This window comes from Oncorhynchus masou, chromosome 15 (genome assembly GCF_036934945.1).
Source record: "Oncorhynchus masou masou isolate Uvic2021 chromosome 15, UVic_Omas_1.1, whole genome shotgun sequence".
NCBI lineage: Eukaryota > Metazoa > Chordata > Actinopteri > Salmoniformes > Salmonidae > Oncorhynchus > Oncorhynchus masou.
In genome coordinates, this window is record NC_088226.1 from 44,648,956 (window position 1) to 44,670,073 (window position 21,118).

The 21,118-nt window shown below is 46.9% G+C and overlaps 1 protein-coding gene and 1 long non-coding RNA gene across 2 annotated transcripts in view; both read left to right on the forward strand.

Moving 5' to 3' along the window:
- The window catches only part of LOC135556283 (carboxyl-terminal PDZ ligand of neuronal nitric oxide synthase protein-like), a 232,936-nt gene that overhangs the window by 196,636 nt on the left and 15,182 nt on the right, over window positions 1-21,118 (forward strand). The window contains exons 9-10 of the mRNA XM_064989358.1: window positions 10,405-10,570; window positions 11,106-11,300. Coding sequence (XP_064845430.1) covers window positions 10,405-10,570; window positions 11,106-11,300 — 361 coding nt within the window. The remainder of the gene's footprint in view (window positions 1-10,404; window positions 10,571-11,105; window positions 11,301-21,118) is intronic.
- Window positions 19,126-20,652, forward strand: LOC135556285 (uncharacterized). The gene is made up of 2 exons (XR_010457972.1): window positions 19,126-20,526; window positions 20,564-20,652. It is a non-coding gene; the product is annotated as an uncharacterized LOC135556285 (long non-coding RNA).

Below are 21,118 nucleotides of genomic sequence, written 5' to 3' on the forward strand. Positions count from 1 at the left end.
AAACAGGAAATAACTACCCACAACCCATAGTGGGAAAACAGGCTGCCTAAGTATGGTTCTCAATCAGAGACAACGATGACAGCTGCCTCTGATTGGGAACCATACCAGGGCAAACACCTAGAAATACAACACACAGAACCAAAACATAGAATGCCCACCCCAACTCACGCCCTGACCAAACTAAAATAGAGACACTAAAAAGGAACTAAGGTCAGGACATGACACACACATACAAAATAATACACAAAATACCAATTACTCACCAGTAACCCAGCTCAGCATGAGGATTATTTACATAATTATTGACAAAACATGATTAATACACCATGCGGTAAAACATTTTAGAAAGTCCAACTGTAGATTCTCTACAGACTATCAGTGACATTTGAACTATCTACTAAACCTAACCTTAACCCTAACCCTAACCTTAACCCTTACCCTAAAATTAACCCTTACCCTAAACCTAGTCCCAACCCTAACATGATTAACCCTTAGTCTAAACTTGACCCTAGCAAACAGTTGCTTATCAACAGATACAGTAGTATGAACAGCTCTACAGCATCTACAGATGGACTATCCAGATAAAGTCTGACCCACGGTGCCTATTGAATTACTGTCATCTTTAGAGTGCTGCACTGTTTAAACAAGAGAGTAGAATGGTTTTAGTTGTTATCAGAATTTGTGGACAAATTTGATGACCTGAGACTCGACTTGATAGACAATAAAATAACTTGAGGCTTGAGTTGGACTTGAGACTAACTTGAAATTATCTGGCCAGGTTTATAATGTTTTGCCACTCATTTTGTGGAACAGTATACGTGGATTACTCCACACGCAGCCAGAGACAGTAGCCGGAGCATTGCCCTTGTAACATAAACAAACTGCAACAAATTGGCTAGTGAAATCGGCACTCTGATTGAACCAGCAAACTGTCAATCAACACAGGTCGGGTGAACTAGTGAACATATTGCTGATTTGCTGTATGGTTATAGAATTGAGTGCAGTGCAAACGTCAAATTGTAGGGAGAGAGGATTGCTGTAATAAATAAATATGCAGCTCCAAAAATTGTTTGGTGATCAAGAATATTCATTGTTTACTTCGCTCTCCAAACTTACGCCAGTGAAGAGTGCTTTTTTTCTCTTGTTGAAATGATTTTTGCTGCTTTTACATGTTTAAAAGCATAGGCCCTATGTGGTAAATCTATATTACATGTTTTATTTTATTTTAGCCTTTATTTAGCTATGTAAGTCAGTTAAGAACAAATTCTTATTTAAAATGACGGCCGACACCGGCCAAACCCGGACAACGCTAGGCCAATTGTGCGTCGCCCTATGGGACTCCCAATCACGTCTGGATGTGATACAGCCTGGATTTGAAGCAGATACTATAGTGACGCCTCTTGCACTGAGATGCAGTGCCCTAGACCGCTGCACTAGACCGCTGGGAGCCCCAACATATAATAATACAATCATTTCTAGCATTTCATCACTCCACCCCCGTAACGTTTTTTGCCACACCTAGACATTTTTACATTATAGAACCAGTTTTTAGTGGTTGTAATAGCCAATAGGGTAATTGTATGGTCCTGGGGAACAAGTGCCTATATTATGTACAATAGGTGTACCTGTTTGAGATCCTGCTAGACAGATTCAATGTGGTTTCTCAAGGGGACGCTGTCCATCCTTGCCCTCTCCATGTGTCCGTTCAGATAGGACAGGTTAAGCCAGTTACGGAGGCTAATTATTTTGGAATATTGCCCGTGTGTATTTGGTAAACCTACTTGTATATTTTGTATGATATGGCGCTTTCACCATTGGATCACCAAGACCTGTAAATAAATCTACACTCTGAGCACGTCAACCTGCCTTACCTTCTGCTGATTTCATGCCCTTATGACTGCTGTGCAACCCCTAGTAGCCTCAATAAATATACAAAGGTTTTTAGTTCAACAAGTCGTTGAATGTATAGATTTTTTTTAAACTTGACTTGAGACTTGACTTGAAAACTTGTGACTCAACTTGCTCTTAGAATGCACGACTTTGGCTTGACTCGAGTCTTGACCCGTTCTACTCGGGACTCGGCTTGAGACTCAGACCTTGTGACGTGAGACTTGCTTGTGGCTCGAATAATAGTGACTTGATCACACCTCTGATTACTATTGTATAACGTCAGATTGGTTTTCATTTACCTAGTTAGGACATATAGGTCATACGCTCCTGACACTAGCTGTGCGGAATCAACAAACACACACAAGCACACGAAGTGCCTGGAGACCAGTGGCAACAATTTCACAACTGTGCTCAACCTACTGTATTTACACACACACACACACACACACACACACACACACACACACACACACACACACACACACACACACACACACACACACACACACACACACACAGAGAGTGTGCGCAACAAGCCTGGCAGTCTCACACACGGATCTCGTAGAAGGTAGTAGAAAATCACTTTTGACACTTTATGTCTCACATACACAGTCTTATGTCACAGTCTACTTAATTTTAGGCCTTTGATGTTATGCGATGAGAGCTAATGGTGTAGTTTATTCATTTATCCAGCAGTGTGGTGGGAGATGGTTCCCTGGGGAAAGCCCTGCCTCTTCTGATACAACCACAGACAGTGTTTTTGGCATTGAACTTTCCTTCTACAAATCCCAGGCATGGACATGGGAATTAGATACAGCAGGGGTTCAAACTGTAGAACCCAGTTCCTACATTTTAATATAAAAATGGATTTTATCAAACAAAACTATGCTACATTTTATCTCTGGGACCCTCAGGATGACAAATCAGAGCAAGATTACTGAATGTAAGTACATTATTTACCTTCAGAGGGGAATGTATCAAATCTCCTCAAACAATAGCATGATGTTTTTTCACTGTAATAGCTACTGTAAATTGGACAGTGCAGTTAGATTAGCAAGAATGTAAGCTTTCTACCCATATAAGACATGTCTATGTCCTGGAAAGTTTGCTGTTACTCACATAATGTAAGCTTTCTACCCATATAAGACATGTCTATGTCCTGGAAAGTTTGCTGTTACTCACAATGTCATTCTTGTCACATTAGCACACGTTAGCAACAACCGTCCCAGTAAAGGGACACTGATCCTACGGGATCCTTAATTATTAAAGTCTAAGGTGGGGCCGTGGAACATCAGAGCCAGCCAGCGGGAGCTTACAGAGTCTTTGTCCTTATCCTGCTTATCTGTCTGTCCAAACCCCAGCACAGGCATGGCTACAGGCACTAAACCCATTAGTTCTGCTGCCTGCTGTGCTATGTGGCATTAAGACTTAGCCCACGGGTAGTTTCAACTGACCCTTAATGAGAATGGAGAATTAAAAACCCACTTAGAGGTTAAAAAGAAGACAATAATAAACTTATTATAAAAGTAAACATTTTGAAATTATGAATAAGTGAAGCAGAGGAGGATGTGACTGCCTTATAAAGTCTAGTTCTGAAGGCCAGAGTGTGTGTGTGTGGGTGTGAGACTGGGTAACCGGGTAGCTGGTCCTGACACCTCTATCCCCTATCTGCCAGTGCAGTCAGTCAATGGCCTTGAGACAGTGATGTTACTAACTTTGTGCGACAGGAAGGAAGAGACAGATTCTTTATTCTAAGCCAATCAGGTGTCAAGGTGGGTCAAGTACATCACTTCCCTTCATGCCTCAGAGGGATGTCCTGGAGGTGGAGCGAATAGCAATCGGCCCAGTTAGGTTGCTACAGCGCCAAATCTCTGAGACTGAATGGATTTTTAAAATTAAGTGCTGACAGTAGCTGAGATTTTAGGGTAGTTAGCTGGTCTGTGAAAGCTCACACTCATCACAATCATCTAGGGTAGGAAAGAGAGAATAGGGTGGTAGGATGGAGGAGAGGAGGATCACTAACATTTTCAGAGAAGTGTGAATGTTTGTTTATTCTCTCTGCCTGACAACATGAGGATAATCCTGAACTGGGTGGTAATAGAGTTGTACATCCTCTGGTTATTCTAGGGTTGTAAACCTTGACACTAAATCGTTGATCGAAACCCTTTTCAACAGATGCACTTGGCTGTTGGCTGATCCAGACTTGCAGGTGTCACTGGAAGTTCAATACAGTTTTAACTTGTTACAGTTAATTAGAAACACATTTTTGAGCCACGAATTAGACCAGGCGAGAGTAAATGTAGTGTAATCAAGACTAAAGACTAAGTTGTGGGTGGATGCTAACCACCAAGTCGGCTCCAGTTAGAGTGAGGTGGACAAGAATCCAATGAACACTTGACCATTTATCATCAGCACCAATGAGCACTACATCTACTCTAGCTTGGTCTAATTGATGGCTCAATAATTTGTTTCTAATTAACTGTAACAAGTTAAAACTGTATTGAGCTTCCAGTGACACCTGCAAGTCTGGAGCACCAATGAATGCTAATGAGTCCAAAAATTATGTGAGGGTTGGAGTGTGCCCCTGGCTATCCGTAAATAAAATAATTTTAAAGATGAAAATTGTGCCGTCTGGTTTGCTTAATATAGGCAATTTGAAATAATTTATACTTTTCATGCTTAAATATACTTTTGCAATTACATTTACTTTTGATACTATTTTAAACCAAATACTTTTAGACTTTTACTTAAGTAGTATTTTACTGGGTGACTTTCACTTTTACTTTCTATTAAGGCATCTTTACTTTCAATCAAATGACATTTTGATACTTTTTCCACCACAACTATAAGAATAACAGTGAATATAAGGCATCAAAGTTATAGACAACACTCTTTGGTCAATAACGCATACTGGTGGAGAGTCCTCTGATGGCTGTCAAAACAAAGAATGTTTGGTGTGCTCTGCAGCCATCTTTGTAGGGTCAGGTGACAGGTCACTTGATTGGTCACCTGTTGGTCACCTGAGCAGGACGCCATCTTTGTTTAGGAATATAATTTGATAGTGTAACATTGGTCTTTCGAGCGAGATGCAATACACCTACTGTGACATGGCAGAGGAGCAAAGAAACACAGCAACAATCTCACCGTCAGAAGATCCCATCCCGAACCTTATCTCAGAAAACAATGTACACTGATTCCTATACAACATCGACAACAACCCGTGGCAGCACATGCCCAACGTCTATTACCTTTCCAACCAGAATCCACAGTTTATCTGACTCCTTGGGAGAAGGAGTGCAGGTGCAGAGTGCCAGCACCAGGGAGCTACAACCCAGTGGAGGACAGCAGGCCAAAACTGCGAACCCCGTCGACCAGCTATCCCGTGTTCGGATCCTCTGCCCCAACACTGTGAGGGCAAGAAGTGGTCACTACACTAAACTACACCCAACTCATGACTAGCCCACATGACACTGCTGCACACGTTTCAGTCACACTACTGCTAACATATTCCTCGGCAGGAATGGAAGAGCTGGCGAGATCGACACTGTAGAAAGCCACCATTGCTACAGAGGCCACCATCACCACACAGACCTACACTGTTACAAAATCACTGTCACAAACACAAATTTCAAGTAGGCAGTCGGCCAAAAGTCCCTACCAGCAGTATGGAAATGTGACAATACACTCTATCTTGATGTTGTTAATCCCACCAAACCAGTCATGGACTGGTGGGCATGCCCTGAGCTACCAGTCTTCCAAACACCAGCTGTTCCACCCACCAGCTCAGGCTTAGTCTGCATGACACAAGCTCAGACTCCGTCAACTGCTCTATTCTATTCAAATGACGAACCGTGGGCTGTACCTGCCCAGCCAGCTTATCCTCCATGGACCACTCCTGTCCTACCAGCTTACCAGTAGCTGCCTGCTGCCCCTCACCGGCCAGCTCACTTGCCTGGACCTGCTGCATCGCTCCATCTAGCTTACCCGGCTGGAGCTGCTTCACCTCTCCAGGTAGCTCACCTGCCTGGAACTACTGCACCGCTCCACCTAACTTATCCGCCTGGACCTGTTGCACCGCTCAAACCGGCTCACTTGCCTGGACCTCTTCCACAGTGTTGAACACTATATATCTTAGTGCACAGAGATAGTGAAGCAGCCGTCAGAACATATCAAAAGTGGATCAAGGTACGGTGAGCGTTGTTGGAAGTGGGCTCCCGAGTGGCGCAGCAGTCTAAGGCACTGCATCTCAGTGCTAGAGGCTTCACTACAGACACCCTTGATCAAATTCAGGCTGTATCACAACTGGCCATGATTGGGTGTCCCATAGGGCAGCGTACAATTGTCCCAGCGTCATCCGGATTTGGCTGGTGTAGGCCGTCATTGTGAATAAGAATTAGTTCTTAACTGACTTGCCTAGTTAAATAAAGGTTAAATAAAAGAAATACAAATGTAAAGTGTGGCTGCACTAACCATGGCCCCGATGCATGCACCCAGAGAAAACCATGCAGAGAATGCAATGAAGCACATCTCTAAGTGCTTCATAGTGTTGCCAAGCCGAGCTCCAGTGTCCTGCTTGTCACCCCTCTAGACAAAGTCTCCCTCACCCACGAGTCTACCTAAAGGTAGTGCCAGTCTTGCTGGCCAGAAGTCTCTGAATATGTATGCCATTTTAGATGATGGAGCAGAGTGGACAATCATCCTCCCCTCAGAAGGAGTCATAGCCCTGAGCACATTCCAACACCACGCTGCTCATCTTACTGGCTCATCAGTCAATTTTCAAGTATCCCCCTATGGCCAGGCCAGCAGAGAGGTACCCCATAAAGGGAGCTTTCACAGCCGCCCGACTGGCCCTTGAGGAGCAGTCCTATCCCGTGCCAGCCATGTAGAAGTGCTATCGCCATCTAAGGGGCATCCCACATCATGCCTTTGACAAGGCACACCCACTGATGCTCATCGGAGCGGACTACACCAACCTAATAGAGACGAGAGGTTGCCAAAGGACCCCGGAAAGGCAAAAGTATACAATGCCGAGATCCAAAAGCCCATCGAGGCAGGGTGCTTCACCAAGCTAACTGGAGAGGCAGGCCACCAAGACCACCAAGATGATCCAGCCTAGCTGAAGAGGTCCATCTTCTGTGGTCTCACGACAGTAAGACCCAGTCTACAAGTGCCTGGCCACTTTGGTGGCTCTCAGGGAAGATGCTTCCTTGGCACAGAGAATGGGGGTAGGATAGTGTCACCTACATTAAGACGTTTTGTTCCAGCCTCTGGGATGTTCACAGCTTTCTGGACTTGGTGTAATTGTGTCACCAACTTCTTGCTGCGGAAGGGGAGAACGTCAAGCTGCAAGATTCGCTCCACATGTTGGTAGATGTCATCTACCATAGGGCAGATGAATGTGAACAGGGTCCTTAGTGCCTCCAGTCCCAGAATTGATAACCTGTGGAATCCTCTCATCAAACCAAACGTTGCTTCGCAGCTTTTAATTATGTTTTATTTGATTAAATATTCCCGAAAATGCTGTAAGGTGTTGATAAGAACATGTCTGTCTGGCTCAACTTGAACTTTCTTTTCCTCCCTCACTCTCACTCTCTTTCTCTTACTCATTCTCTCGCTCCCACCCTACAGTGTATCTTCTCCTCATAGTCACATACATTTTGGCCTTCATATCTCATGTTCTGTCCTGGCGGTGCTTGATGTGTCGTATGGTGGTATATTAGACTGTCGGGATTTACAGATGAGCTCTGACGCTGATGGCCCGCTTTAATGGAGGCTAGATCACCGCTATTTGTCGCTAAGTGGAGTGGTGATGGAATCTGTTCTGTCTTTTACCCTCACTCCTTCCTGGCGTTTACTGTCCAGGGGTGAATGGAGGATGAGAATATGGGGAAAGAGGGGTGTGTTGGGGAGAGTACAGTAAGTGGGAGAGAAGAGATAGGATGAGAAGAGGGGAGGGTGTGGTGTTGAAGGGGAGTACATTACAGTAAGTGGAAGCCTTGAGATGGAGTGGCTCCATCTAGTGTCTGCACAGTTCAGAGGTTTCTCATTACAAACAAAGTCCTTCAGCTGTTTTTCTCATTTCATCACCATCAACTGTTTCTCTTTACAGTAATTGCATCAATAATGACGACAGAAAGCTGAACATCCACGTTACCTTGGTTAGAGTTTAGTAGCTGTGGTATGATGAAAGCAGAATTGTATCTTCTGACTCTCTAGCAACAGTCTCATGACTCTATTCATGCTCCATTCTCCTTGAAGTGAGAGAAATGCAGTGCTATAGAGACATGGGCTCTATAACAAGCCAAGAATATGCTCCTTGATGTAAGAAAACCACAGCAGAAAAGTTCCTATAGAAACCATCATAAAGTTGGAAGAAGTGCTCGAAAGTTGGAAGAAGTAGCAGAGTAGCAGTCATTGTCAACTATTCACAATGAGATGGGCCTCGTTCTTTGCTATATCCCGATCGCTTCTCTTGTCAGGATATATGCAACACATCCAATGACACTGTGCCTCACCTTGGAATGACCTTCCAGCTTTTTTAAAAGAGGTTGCACCTACAGTTGAAATCGGACGTTTACATACACCTAGGTTGGAGTCATTAAAACACGTTTTTCAACCACTCCACAAATGTCTTGTTAACAGACTATATTTTTGGCAAGTCTGTTAGGACATCTACTTTGTGCATGACACAAGTAATTTTTCCAACAAGTAGACCACAGGTCTGGTTCTTCCTTGGGAACAATTTCCAAACGCCTGAAGCTACCACGTTCATCTGTACAAACAATAGTACACAAGTATAAACACCATGGGACCATGCAGCCGTCATACCGCTCAGGAAGGAGACGTGTTCTGTCTCCTAGAGATGAACGTACTTTGGTGCGAAAAGTGCAAATCAATCCCAGAACAACAGCAAAGGACCTTGTGAAGATGCTGGAGGAATCGGGTACAAAAGTATCTATATCCACAGTAAAATTAGTCCTATATTGACATAACCTGAAAGGCCACTCAGCAAGGAAGAAGCCACTGCTCCAAAACTACCATAAAAAAGCCAGACTACGGTTTGCAACTGCACATGGGGACAAAGATCGTACTTTTTGGAGAAATGTCCTCTGGTCTGATGAAACAAAAATACAACTGTTTGACCATCATGACCATTGTTATGTTTGGAGGAAAAAGGGGGAGGCTTGCAAGCCGAAGAACACCATCCCAACCGTGAAACACGGGGGTGGTCGCATCATGTTGTGGGGGTGCTTTGCTGCAAGAGGGAATGGTGCACTTCATAAAATAGATGACATCATGAGGGAGGAAAGATCTCAAGACATCAGTCAGGAAGTTAAAGCTTGGTCGCAAGTCGGTCTTCCAAATGGACAAGCATACTTCCAAAGGTGTGGCAAAATGGCTTAAGGACAACAAAGTCAAGGTATTGGAGTGGCCATCACAAAGCCCTGACCTCAATCCCATAGAATATTTGTGGGCCGAACTGAAAAAGCGTGTGCGAGCAAGGAGGCCTACAAGCCTGACTCATTTACACCAGCTCTGTCAGGAGGAATGGGACAAAATTAAACCAACTTATTGTGGGAAGCTTGTGGAAGGCTACCCGAAATGTTTGATCCAAGTTAAACAATTTAAAGGCAATGCTACAAAATGCTAATTGAGTGTATGTAAACTTCTGACCCACTGGGAATGTGATGAAAGATATAATAGCTGAAATAAATTATTCTCTCTACTATTATTCTGACATTTCACATTCTTAAAATAAAGTAGTGATCCTAACTGCCTAAAAACAGGGAATTTTTACTGGGATTAAATGTCAGGAATTGTGAAAAACTGAGTTTAAATGTATTTGGCTAAGGTGTATGTAAACTTCTGACTTCAACTGTAAGTTCTGGCTAATATTACCCATGTAGACTAATGCACATGCACATCCCTTGATATTGTAGAACTCTGGCCATCATCAGTCTCTCTCCATGTGTACTGTTTCTGAGAAGACATAGCTAGGAATCCAAACAGCGCTGTTTGCTCCTATGATAATCCCAAGGGTTGTCTGTCCCCTGAGCCTGGTGTTGAAGCCTGGGCTAGAGAAGAAACAGTTTGTTTTCTTCTTAGTCTCTGGTTTCTATGATTAGTGACTACTGCCACTGCAGGCGGCAGCCTTTAATGGGAACTGTAATTCTTCTTCTCTTGGTTTAATCCTGCGACAGACCACTCATGGCATTACATTTTCAGAAGCTTAAACTTGAAGTGTGACAGCCCTCGTCTTGCTCCACGAGTTATGGGTTTTGTGACACATACAGAAATACACAAACATACTTACAGTGACACTCAATAGTCTGAAGTCACTATTAAGTGTTTGTTGGTGTACAGGCATATCTCAGGAGTGTCTCTTCTCTCTCATGTATATGAACATGCTGTACAGCAGTATCTTGCACGTGTGCATGCATGTGTGTTCTCTCTCTTCCAAGTATGTCCTTATCTCAGGTGTGTGTGTGTGTTGTGTCTGTTGTCTCCCCCCAGGTGCACCTGTTGACGGACCAACTGAGTGCGGAGGCTACAGCCAGACTGGAGGCCCAGGCCAGAGTGCACCAGCTGCTGCTCCAGAACAAGGACCTGCTGCAGCACATCTCTCTACTGGTCAAACAGATCCAGGAACTGGAGGTCAAAATGTCTGGGCCCAGGTCCAGTGAGTACACACTGGATGCATGACCACGCACACACACACACAAACATACGCATGACACACATGCACACACAGACTCCCTTCATCTCATTATCCACTCAAAGACCCTGTTTGTCTTCTCCTCCCCTACTGCACATGTATTCTCTCCCTCCCCCATCTCTCTCTCATCACACACCAGCGTGGACTCCAACAGACCAACCAGCATGTTATCGTGTAACATGTTACATTACTTCACGCATTTTTCAGCTGCATTATTATACAACATGTTACACCTCAGCGGACCAACCAGCTCTACACCTCAGCCACCTCCTCTCCTCCTGATATCACACCCCACACCTCACTTCCTCCTAATGTAGTGTTTGACACCGTTTCACACTCCCTACCAGGGGTGAATGGGAATTAGCCTCATGTTAGCAGTTAAACAGGTGAATGATAGCTCAGTTAGCTCAATGTGTGGAAGGATCTTATCTTTAATGAAACTAACCTCCTTCCTTACTCTCTCCCCCTTTTCTCCCCTCCCGCTCTTCACCTCCTCCAGTGGGTTCCCAGGACAGTCTATTGGAGATCACTTTCCGTTCCACTTTCCCCCCAGTGTTGTGTGACCCAATGACCCCTCGACCCCAGGACCACGCCAGCCTCACCCTGCCAGCGCTGGGCATCAACATGGGCGTGGGCCAGGACAGTACGGTCAACCCACTCTTCTCTTCCTCCCTACCCCTGGGCAGCCCCCTAGGTAGGGAACCGTGCCTCCTCAAGCTTGAATGTTTCCGCTTCCTGCCCGGACCCCCAACACCTGACCCTCGCCCCGCTACTCCTCCACAGCGGATGGGTCAGAATGGAGTGAAAGGTCAGGAGGGGTCGGGGGTGGTGATGTCATCAACCCGCGACGAGGTACTGGGCAGTCTAGAGCTGCTGAGGTTCCGGGAGTCTGGCATTGCGTCCGAGTACGCGTCCACTGATGATAGTGATGAGACAGAGGAGAGAGAAGAGAGGGAGGAGATGGAGGAGAGAGAAGAGAGGGAGGAGATGGAGGAGAGGGATATTATATACGGCTGGGGGTCTGACGAGGAGACTCTCCGCCTACTAAATGTGCTCAACAGACAGGGACCACCAGACTGCCTGGGGGATGAGATAGCAGTGTAGCTCGACAACACACATTCACAATATACAAAAGCACATGCTCGTACGTGCAACATGCTCTCACACATGCACACACTCCTAAACACACACAGTCACACACACACACACCTTACTGATCGACTCAGACCTAAACACACATATCCCCACCAGGTAAAAACACTAGTGAAGAGCCATAACCTGACCCCTACTTCTCCCCCCTCGCTGCTCTCAGAATAATCAGAAACAGATTTCTTTACTGCACCTCTGTGTGTGTACCCCAGCCTACAGGTTATGGCTGAAACTGCTGCCCTTAAACTGTGGTCACTGTCTGCATACAGTGTAATGGTGTGAGGAGCCGGTGAGGTATCAGTGCTCTACAGTACAGGCCCTAAAGTGTACAGGACTGTTGACTGGTATACAGACTCTGTTGGTGTTTGTGAGAGAGGAAACCGTATCCACACTTCGTAAGCAAATACTATTTTTAGTAAGAATATGATGATATCTGTATGTATAGATGGAAAACAAAATTTTCTACATGGTCATGTGATGCTGTGTTTTATGTGTTATGTTGGTTGATACCGTATTATTCCAGTGCTTTTTGTTTCTGAATTATCTGTGTTTTGGAAGCATGTGTGAACTGGTTTTCACAGAACCACCCCTCCCCTGCTCTAACTGGTGTCTAACTTGTGTAAATCTGGGATTTTTCAGACCTCCGGGTATGCTGTTGCTTTTTCATTCATTTACAAGACTTTGTTCCGTAACAGTGACTAGAGCGCCTACCAGAAACGGTTCCCCTTTAAGACCTTGTGCACTAACGTAGAGCACTTGCCAAATACTGCTCTTATTAAACCCTAGGCACCTATGACAACACTCTGTGTGGGTAGTAAAGAAGTTATGGTGATAACTATATAAAGTAGTATATAAAAGGCCCATAGCAAGTCAAGTCACTTCCTCTCAGTCACTTATCCTCAGCTCATCTCTTGCATCAGGTTCAATAGAGAGCAGAGAATTGAAGGTGACAATCAAAAGAACTTAAAAGCAAACTGTTTGATCTCTGAAGTTTCGATTCTCATGTTTGTGTAACCCACCTGACCCATAGTGCTGTGTGTGTGTGTGTGTGTGTGTGTGTGTGTGTGTGTGTGTGTGTGTGTGTGTGTGTGTGTGTGTGTGTGTGTGTGTGTGTGTGTGTGTGTGTGTGTGTGTGTGTGTGTGTGTGTGTGTGTGTGTGTGTGTGTGTGTGTGTGAACAGTTATCATACTGCCTCCAATCAACCCTTTCTGTGATCTCCTTGAGAGGGTGAGTGAGGTCTAAGCTGTACTCATCCAGTAGTTAGCATGGTGGTCGTGTCAGTTCTCCTCTCTGCCTTACTCTGCTCATCCAGGTCACCATGTAGTTGAACCTGTTTTTCACTCTAGGCCATCTCACTGCGGTAGGAGAGAGGGTGAGTTAAGGTCGGTGAGGGAGAGAGAAATACAAAGAGAGAGTTAATTAGAAAAAAGGAGGGGGCAGAACATACTGTGTACACATTCTCTCTCTCTCTCTCTCTCTCTCTCTCTCGTTCGTTCGTTCGTTCGTTCGTTCGTTCGTTAAGATCCAGCTGTTCCACTTCCTCAGTCACCCACACAACAGCATTTGGCCTCCTCCTCTCTAGATCCCCACACACAACCCTCTGGGATAAACACTCCCTATGTAGACTCTTTTCATCCTCCTTCTTTACCCTCTTCCTCCCCTCTTATCCACTCCTCTCCGTTTCTTCCCTGCTGAAGGACATATTGATGATTTATAAGAGCGATTGGCTCAGGACCGGAATTAATTATCTCCATTCTGAAACCTAGTCACGTTTCCATGCTTAATCTACCAATAAGGACTCATCACTCACCCTGACTAAAACACACACGCACACACAGCACGCACACACACACACCTCACTGATTCTTTGTTTAATATTTAGACAGATGCTCTAATGAAGTTTTATATGCACTGTGAAAACTGCCATACACACTCAGAAACCCTATCAACACACACACACACCCTATCAACACACACACCCACCCTATCAAACACACACTCAGCCCTGCCACTGTAAAATATAAAGCAAAGTCAGTCGGTGAGAAAAGTTTGTGTGACTCTTCATAGATTGAAGGTTCTTCTGACTCCCTATCCCTCTGACAGTATGATGGTTTCTCCCGGTGACAGAAGAAATGACAGGGTTCTGGGAGACATCACGTGGGGCTGCAGGGATGGGGACAGGTCCCAGAGGTCACAGTGACACCGAAAGGAGTTTGAAACGTTAAGATGGTGTCCTTGTCTTTCTGTCCCTGCGCTCCCAGCCACCACAACAGCACCACAGTCATCAATGTCACTGTCACACACAGTGGCCTCGTGGCAATGTTAAATAAAGCCAAACTCCTAGCTCTGTGTCATGTCTTGTTATGTCTGTTCCTGTCCTTTCTCTTCACTCTGTCTCTCTCTGCTGGTCTTTTTAGGTTACCTTCTCTGTCTCTCATTCCTCAGCTGTTCTACATCTGCCCTAACTAGCTCTTTCACTCTTCCCCACCTGTTCTCTCTTCCCCCTTTGATTAGGTCTCTATTTCTCTCTCTGTTCCTGCTACTTTCAGTGTCTGATTCTTGTTTGTATTTTTGATGCCAGAAGCAAGCTGTCGTCTCGTTTGCTTCCACCTTGTCCTGTCCTGTCCTGTCGGAGTCTGCGCGGCAGGTGCATCCTGCACTATACTAACGTTCTTTTTGTTCCGCTGACAACATTGGAAGAGGATTTATGCCATTCCTGTTTTTTCATTAAAGAACTCTGTTTTCTGTTAAAACCGCTTTTGGGTCTTCACTCAAGTTCATAACAGAAGAATCAGACCAAGAATGGACCCAGCGGCTCCGGACCCTTTTCACTCCGCCGTCGAGATCCAGGGAGCGATGCTAGGCAGACACGAGGAGGAATTGTCTGCTGCTCAACATGCCGTTGAGACCCTGGCAAGTCTCCGACCTCACAAGACAGGTTCACCAACTCCACCTCGATCCACCGCCCACTTCCAGGGTTTCCGAGTCTCCGGAGCCCAGGATCAACAACCCGCCGTGTTACTCTGGGGAGCCCACTGAGTGCCGCTCATTCCTCACTCAGTGTGATGTGGTGTTCTCTCTCCAGCCCAACACTTACTCCAGGAGCGCAGCCCGCACGCCTACGTCATTTCTCTCCTTACCGGACGGGCGCGTAGTGGGGCACGGCAGTCTGGGAGGCGAGGGCTGAGTGTATTAACCAGTATCAGGACTTTAAGGAGGAGATGATACGGGTTTTTGACCGTTCTGTTTTTGGCGAGGAGGCTTCCAGGGCCCTGTCTTCCCTATGTCAGGGGAATCGATCCATAACGGATTATTCTATTGAGTTTCGCACTCTCGCTGCCTCTAGTGACTGGAACGAGCCGGCTTTGCTCGCTCGTTTTCTGGAAAGTCGAGGTTAAGGATGAGATCCTCTCCCGGGAGGTTCCTTCCAGTCTGGACTCCTTAATAGCTCTCGCTATTCGCATAGAGCGACGGTTTGATCTTCGTCGCCGAGCTCGTGGAAAGGAGCTCGCGTTCTCCGTTGCTCCCCTCTCCACATCACTGCCACCTGCCGCATCACTGCCACCCTCCTCCGCCGGCTCTGATGCTGAGCCTATGCAGCTGGGGGTATCCGCATCTCGGCCAAGGAGAGGGCACGGAGAATCACCAATCGCCTCTGTCTCTACTGCGGCTCCGCTGGTCATTTTGTCACCTCATGTCCAGTAAAAGCCAGAGCTCATCAGTAAGAGGAGGGCTACTGGTGAGCGCATCTACTCAGGCCTCTCCTTCTGTCACGCACTACCTTTCCGGTCCATCTCCGCTGGCCCGGTTCATCTGCTTCCTGCAGTGCCTTGATAGACTCTGGGGCGGAGGGCTGTTTTATGGACGAGACCTGGGCTCGGGAACATGACATTCCTCTCAGACAGTTAGGGGAGCCCACGGCCTTGTTTGCTTTAGATGGTAGTTCTCTCCCCAAGATTCAGCGTGAGACCCTGCCTTTAACCCTCACTGTCTCTGGTAATCATAGCGAAACCATTTCTTTTTTAATTTTTCGTTCACCTTTTACACCTGTTGTTTTGGGTCATCCCTGGCTAGTGCGCCATAACCCTTCTATTAATTGGTCTAGTAATACTATCCTATCCTGGAATGTTTCTTGTCATGTAACCTGTTTAATGTCTGCTATCCCTCCTGTTTCCTCTGTCTCTTCTTCACAGGAGGAGCCTGGCGATTTGACAGGGGTGCCGGAGGAGTATCACGATCTGCGCACGGTGTTCAGTCGTTCCAAGGCCACTTCTCTCCCTCCACACCGGTCGTATGACTGTAGTATTGATCTCCTTCCGGGAACTACTCCCCCCGGGGTAGATTATACTCTCTGTCGGCTCCCGAACGTAAGGCTCTCGAGGATTATTTGTCGGTTTCGCTCGACGCCGGTACTATAGTCTCCTCCTCCTCTCCCGCCGGAGCGGGGTTTTTTTTTGTTCAGAAGAAGGACGGGTCCCTGCGCCCATGCGTGGATTATCGAGGGCTGAATGACATAACAGTTAAGAACCGTTATCCGCTTCCTCTTATGTCTTCAGCCTTCGAGATCCTGCAGGGAGCCAGGTTTTTCACCAAATTGGACCTTCGTAACGCCTACCATCTCGTGCGCATCAGGGAGGGGGACGAGTGGAAGACCGGGTTCTTCCTTTCGGCCTCGTTAACGCTCCAGCTGTCTTTCAGGCACTAGTTAACGACGTCCTGAGAGACATGCTGAACATTTTTGTTTTCGTTTACATGGACGATATCCTGATTTTTTCACCGTCTCTCTCGATTCATGTTCAGCACGTGCGACGCGTCCTCCAGCGCCTTTTGGAGAACTGTCTTTATGTGAAGGCTGAGAAGTGCACTTTTCATGCCGCCTCTGTCCCTTTTCTCGGTTCCGTTATTTCCGCTGAGGGCATTAAGATGGATCCCGCTAAGGTCCAGGCTGTCATTGATTGGCCCGTTCCTAAGTCACGCGTCGAGCTGCAGCGCTTTCTGGGCTTCGCTAATTTCTATCGTCGTTTCATCCGTAATTTCGGTCAGGTGGCAGCTCCTCTCACAGCCCTTACTTCTGTTAAGACGTGCTTTAAGTGGTCCGTTTCCGCCCAGGGAGCTTTTGATCTTCTTAAGAATCGTTTTACATCCGCACCTATTCTTGTTACACCTGACATCTCTAGACAGTTTGTTGTTGAGGTTGACGCGTCAGAGGTGGGCGTGGGAGCCATTCTTTCTCAGCGCTGTCCATCCTTGCGCGTTTTTCTCTCATCGCTTATCGCTCAGAACATCATGTTGGTAATCGCGAACTGCTCGCCATCCGCTTAGCCCTTGGCGACAGTGGTTGGAGGGGGCGACCGTTCCTTTTGTCGTTTGGACTGACCATAGGAACCTTGAGTACATCCGTTCAGCCAAACGACTTAATGCGCGTCAGGCTCGTTGGGCTCTGTTTTTCGCTCGTTTCGAGTTTGTTATTTCTTATCGTCCGGGCTCAAAAACACCAAGCCTGATGCTTTATCTCGTCTCTTCAGTTCTTCTGAGGTCTCCACCGACCCCGATGGGATTCTCCCTGAGGGGCGTGTTGTCGGGTTGACTGTCTGGGGAATTGAGAGGCAGGTAAAGCAAGCACTCGCTCACACTCCGTCGCCGCGAGCTTGTCCTAGGAACCTTCTGTTCGTTCCCGTTCCTTCTCGTCCGGCCGTTCTTCAGTGGGCTCACTCTGCCAAGTTAGCCGGCCACCCCGGCGTTCGGGGTACGCCGCTTCCATTCGCCAGCGTTTCTGGTGGCCCACTCGGGAACGTGACGCGTCGATTTGTCGCCGCTTGTTCGGTCTGCGCGCAGACTAAATCTGGGAACTCTCCTCCTGCCGGCCGCCTCAGACCGCTTCCCATTCCCTCTCGACCGTGGTCTCACATCGCTTTAGATTTTATCACCGGACTGCCTTCATCAGCGGGGAAGACAGTTATTCTTACGGTTGTCGATAGATTCTCTAAGGCGGCTCATTTCATTCCTCTCGATAAGCTCCCTTCTGCTAAGGAGACGGCTCAGATCATTATCGAGAATGTTTTCCGAATTCATGGCCTTCCGTCTGACGTCGTTTCCGACAGAGGCCCGCAGTTCACGTCTCAATTTTGGAGGGAGTTTTGCCGTTTGATTGGGGCTTCCGTCAGTCTCTCGTCCGGCTTTCATCCCCAGTCTAACGGTCAAGCCGAACGGGCCAATCAGACTGTTGGTCGCATTTTACGCAGTCTTTCTTTTCGTAACCCTGCGTCTTGGTCAGAACAGCTCCCCTGGGCAGAGTCGCTTCCCTCGTCTGCTACCGGTCTATCTCCTTTTCAGAGTAGCCTCAGGTACCAGCCTCCGCTGTTCTCATCTCAGCTCGCCGAGTCCTGCGTCCCCTCCGCTCAGGCTTTTGTCCAGCGTTGCGCGCACCTGGAAGGGGGTCAGGTCGGCACTTTGCCGTAATAGGGCGCAGACTGTGAGGGCCGCTAATTCGTAGGACCAAGAGTCCTAGATATTGTTGCGGTCAGAGAGTATGGCTCTCCACTCAGAACCTTCCCCTTAAGACAGCTTCTCGCAAGTTGGCCCCGCGGTTCATTGGTCCGTTCCGTATTTCTCAGGTCGTTAATCCTGTCGCAGTGCGACTTATTCTCCCGCGCTATCTTCGTCGCGTTCACCCGGTCTTCCATGTCTCCTGTGTTAAGCCCGTTCTTCGCGCCCCCGCTCGTCCCTCCCCCCATCCTTGTCGAGGGCGCACCCATCTACATTGTTTTTGGACATGCGCCCTCGGGGCGTGGTCATCAGTACCTAGTGGATTGGGAGGGGTTCCTGAGGAGAGTTGGGTTCCCTTGGGACGTTGGACCGTTCGCTGATCGATGATTTCCTCCGTTGCCGCCAGGTTTCCTCCTCGAGTGCGCCAGGAGGCGCTCGGTGAGTGGGGGTACTGTCATGTCTTGTTATGTCTGTTCCTGTCCTTTCTCTTCACTCTGTCTCTCTCTGCTGGTCTTTTTAGGTTACCTTCTCTGTCTCTCATTCCTCAGCTGTTCTACATCTGCCCTAACTAGCTCTTTCACTCTTCCCCACCTGTTCTCTCTTCCCCCTCTGATTAGGTCTCTATTTCTCTCTCTGTTCCTGCTACTTTCAGTGTCTGATTCTTGTTTGTATTTTTGATGCCAGAAGCAAGCTGTCGTCTCGTTTGCTTCCACCTTGTCCTGTCCTGTCGGAGTCTGCGCGGCAGGTGCATCCTGCACTATACTAACGTTCTTTTTGTTCCGCTGACAACATTGGAAGAGGATTTATGCCATTCCTGTTTTTTCATTAAAGAACTGTTTTCTGTTAAAACCGCTGGGTCTTCACTCAAGTTCATAACACTCTGTGGTTAACGGAGCGTGGGTCACCCAAGGAGACTGAGCAGGCTGCTGTGGAAATTGACAAGACAGCATGCACGGACACACACTCTCGCATGCACACACAGCTGTGGATGTTATTGGCTGACGGATGGGGTGGCCATTCCATTTGTGCTTCTAACTGTGTGTGTGTGTAGGATTTTAGTGACACTGACTTGGTATTTCTGGAATGATGAAAGAGAAGATGCTCTCCCTGTCCCTGTCCCTCTCTCTTTCACACAAACCCTACCTGGCAGCATTGAAGCCCTTCTAGAGAAGCGTAGCAGAGGTAACAGGCTGTCACTGCAGCCTCAAAGGAAACAAGAACCCACACTGTCAGGGATGGGGAGAGGGGGAATGAGAGAGAGCCAGGCAGAGAGGAGGAAGAGGGATCCCCCTGGGAATACACTCATTGTTTACACGTAATTTCAATGAAATGACTTTGAACCAACATGGAATAGATGTTGGGAAATGTGTTGGAGAGAGGCAGGAAGAGAAATGGAGTGAAGGATGGGACTAACAGGATTTTGGTTTTCAGTTCTGATATTTTGCTGCTGTTGGTGTTTACTATTTACAGAGATGTTTACCATATTGTTTACGGTGTTGTTCTGAGCTCCCTGTATCTTCTCACATCATCATTTAAATCTAGTCAAAATGCCTTAGCCCAACCATGTCTGCAGATAAAGAGGTTTTCTGGTGGGTCTGTGTGTGTGCGTGGGTGTTTGTTTGTGCTTGCTTATGCATATGCGTGTGCCAGCCTACGCATGAAAACGAAGAGGTAGTCATCTCGATTCGTGCTGATATATGCTACGAAGGCCCTCCTCCCTCATTAACTTAAAGTCGAGGGTCTGAAAGCAGTGCTCACTTTCAGCAGAGTTCCTTTTTTGGAAGTGCGTGTGTGAAGTCAGGTTCTAGGAGAGTTTCATTGTTGGAAGTGCGTGTGCGAAGTCAGGTTCTAGGAGAGTTTCATTGTTGGAAGTGCGTGTGCTATGTCAGGTTCTAGGAGAGTTTCATTGTTGGAAGTGCGTGTGCTATGTCAGGTTCTAGGAGAGTTTCATTGTTGGAAGTGCGTGTGCTATGTCAGGTTCGAGGAGAGTTTCATTGTTGGAAGTGCGTGTGCTATGTCAGGTTCTAGGAGAGTTTCATTGTTGGAAGTGCGTGTGCGAAGTCAGGTTCTAGGAGAGTTTCATTGTTGGAAGTGCGTGTGCGAAGTCAGGTTCGAGGAAAGTTTCATTGTTGGAAGTGCGTGTGCGAAGTCAGGTTCGAGGAGAGTTTCATTGTTGGAAGTGCGTGTGCGAAGTCAGGTTCGAGGAGAGTTTCATTGTTGGAAGTGCGTGTGCGAAGTCAGGTTCTAGGAGAGTTTCATTGTTGGAAGTGCGTGTGCGAAGTCAGGTTCGAGGAGAGTTTCATTGTTGGAAGTGCGTTTCAGGTTCGAGGAGAGTTTCATTGTTGGAAGTGCGTGTGTGAAGTCAGGTTCGAGGAGAGTTTCATTGTTGGAAGTGCGTGTGCGAAGTCAGGTTCGAGGAGAGTTTCATTGTTGGAAGTGCATGTGCTGTATCAGGATTCAAAACGTTCATTCATCTGGAGGTTAGAGGACTCATTATTGTGCTCCTGAGGTTTTTCTTTTCTGTTTGGGTGCTGACACAGTCATTAATCTCACAGTTGACAGGTGTGTGTGTGTGTGTGTGTGTGTGTGTGTGTGTGTGTGTGTGTGTGTGTGTGTGTGTGTGTGTGTGTGTGTGTGTGTGTGTGTGTGTGTGTGTGTGTGTGTGTGTGTGTGTGTGTGTGTGTGTGTGTGTGTGTGTGGTGATCTGGGAAACCTGGTTCTACAGCTCCTGTCATCTCCAACACATTCTAGTTGGCCTCTGCTAACCTCAACAGTAGGTTTTGGATGTTTTTGATGTGTGTGTGTTTCTGCATGTCACTTACGGGAAAACCACATGAATTTCACATGTGATCTTATGTGAAGTTATTGTGATAGCAT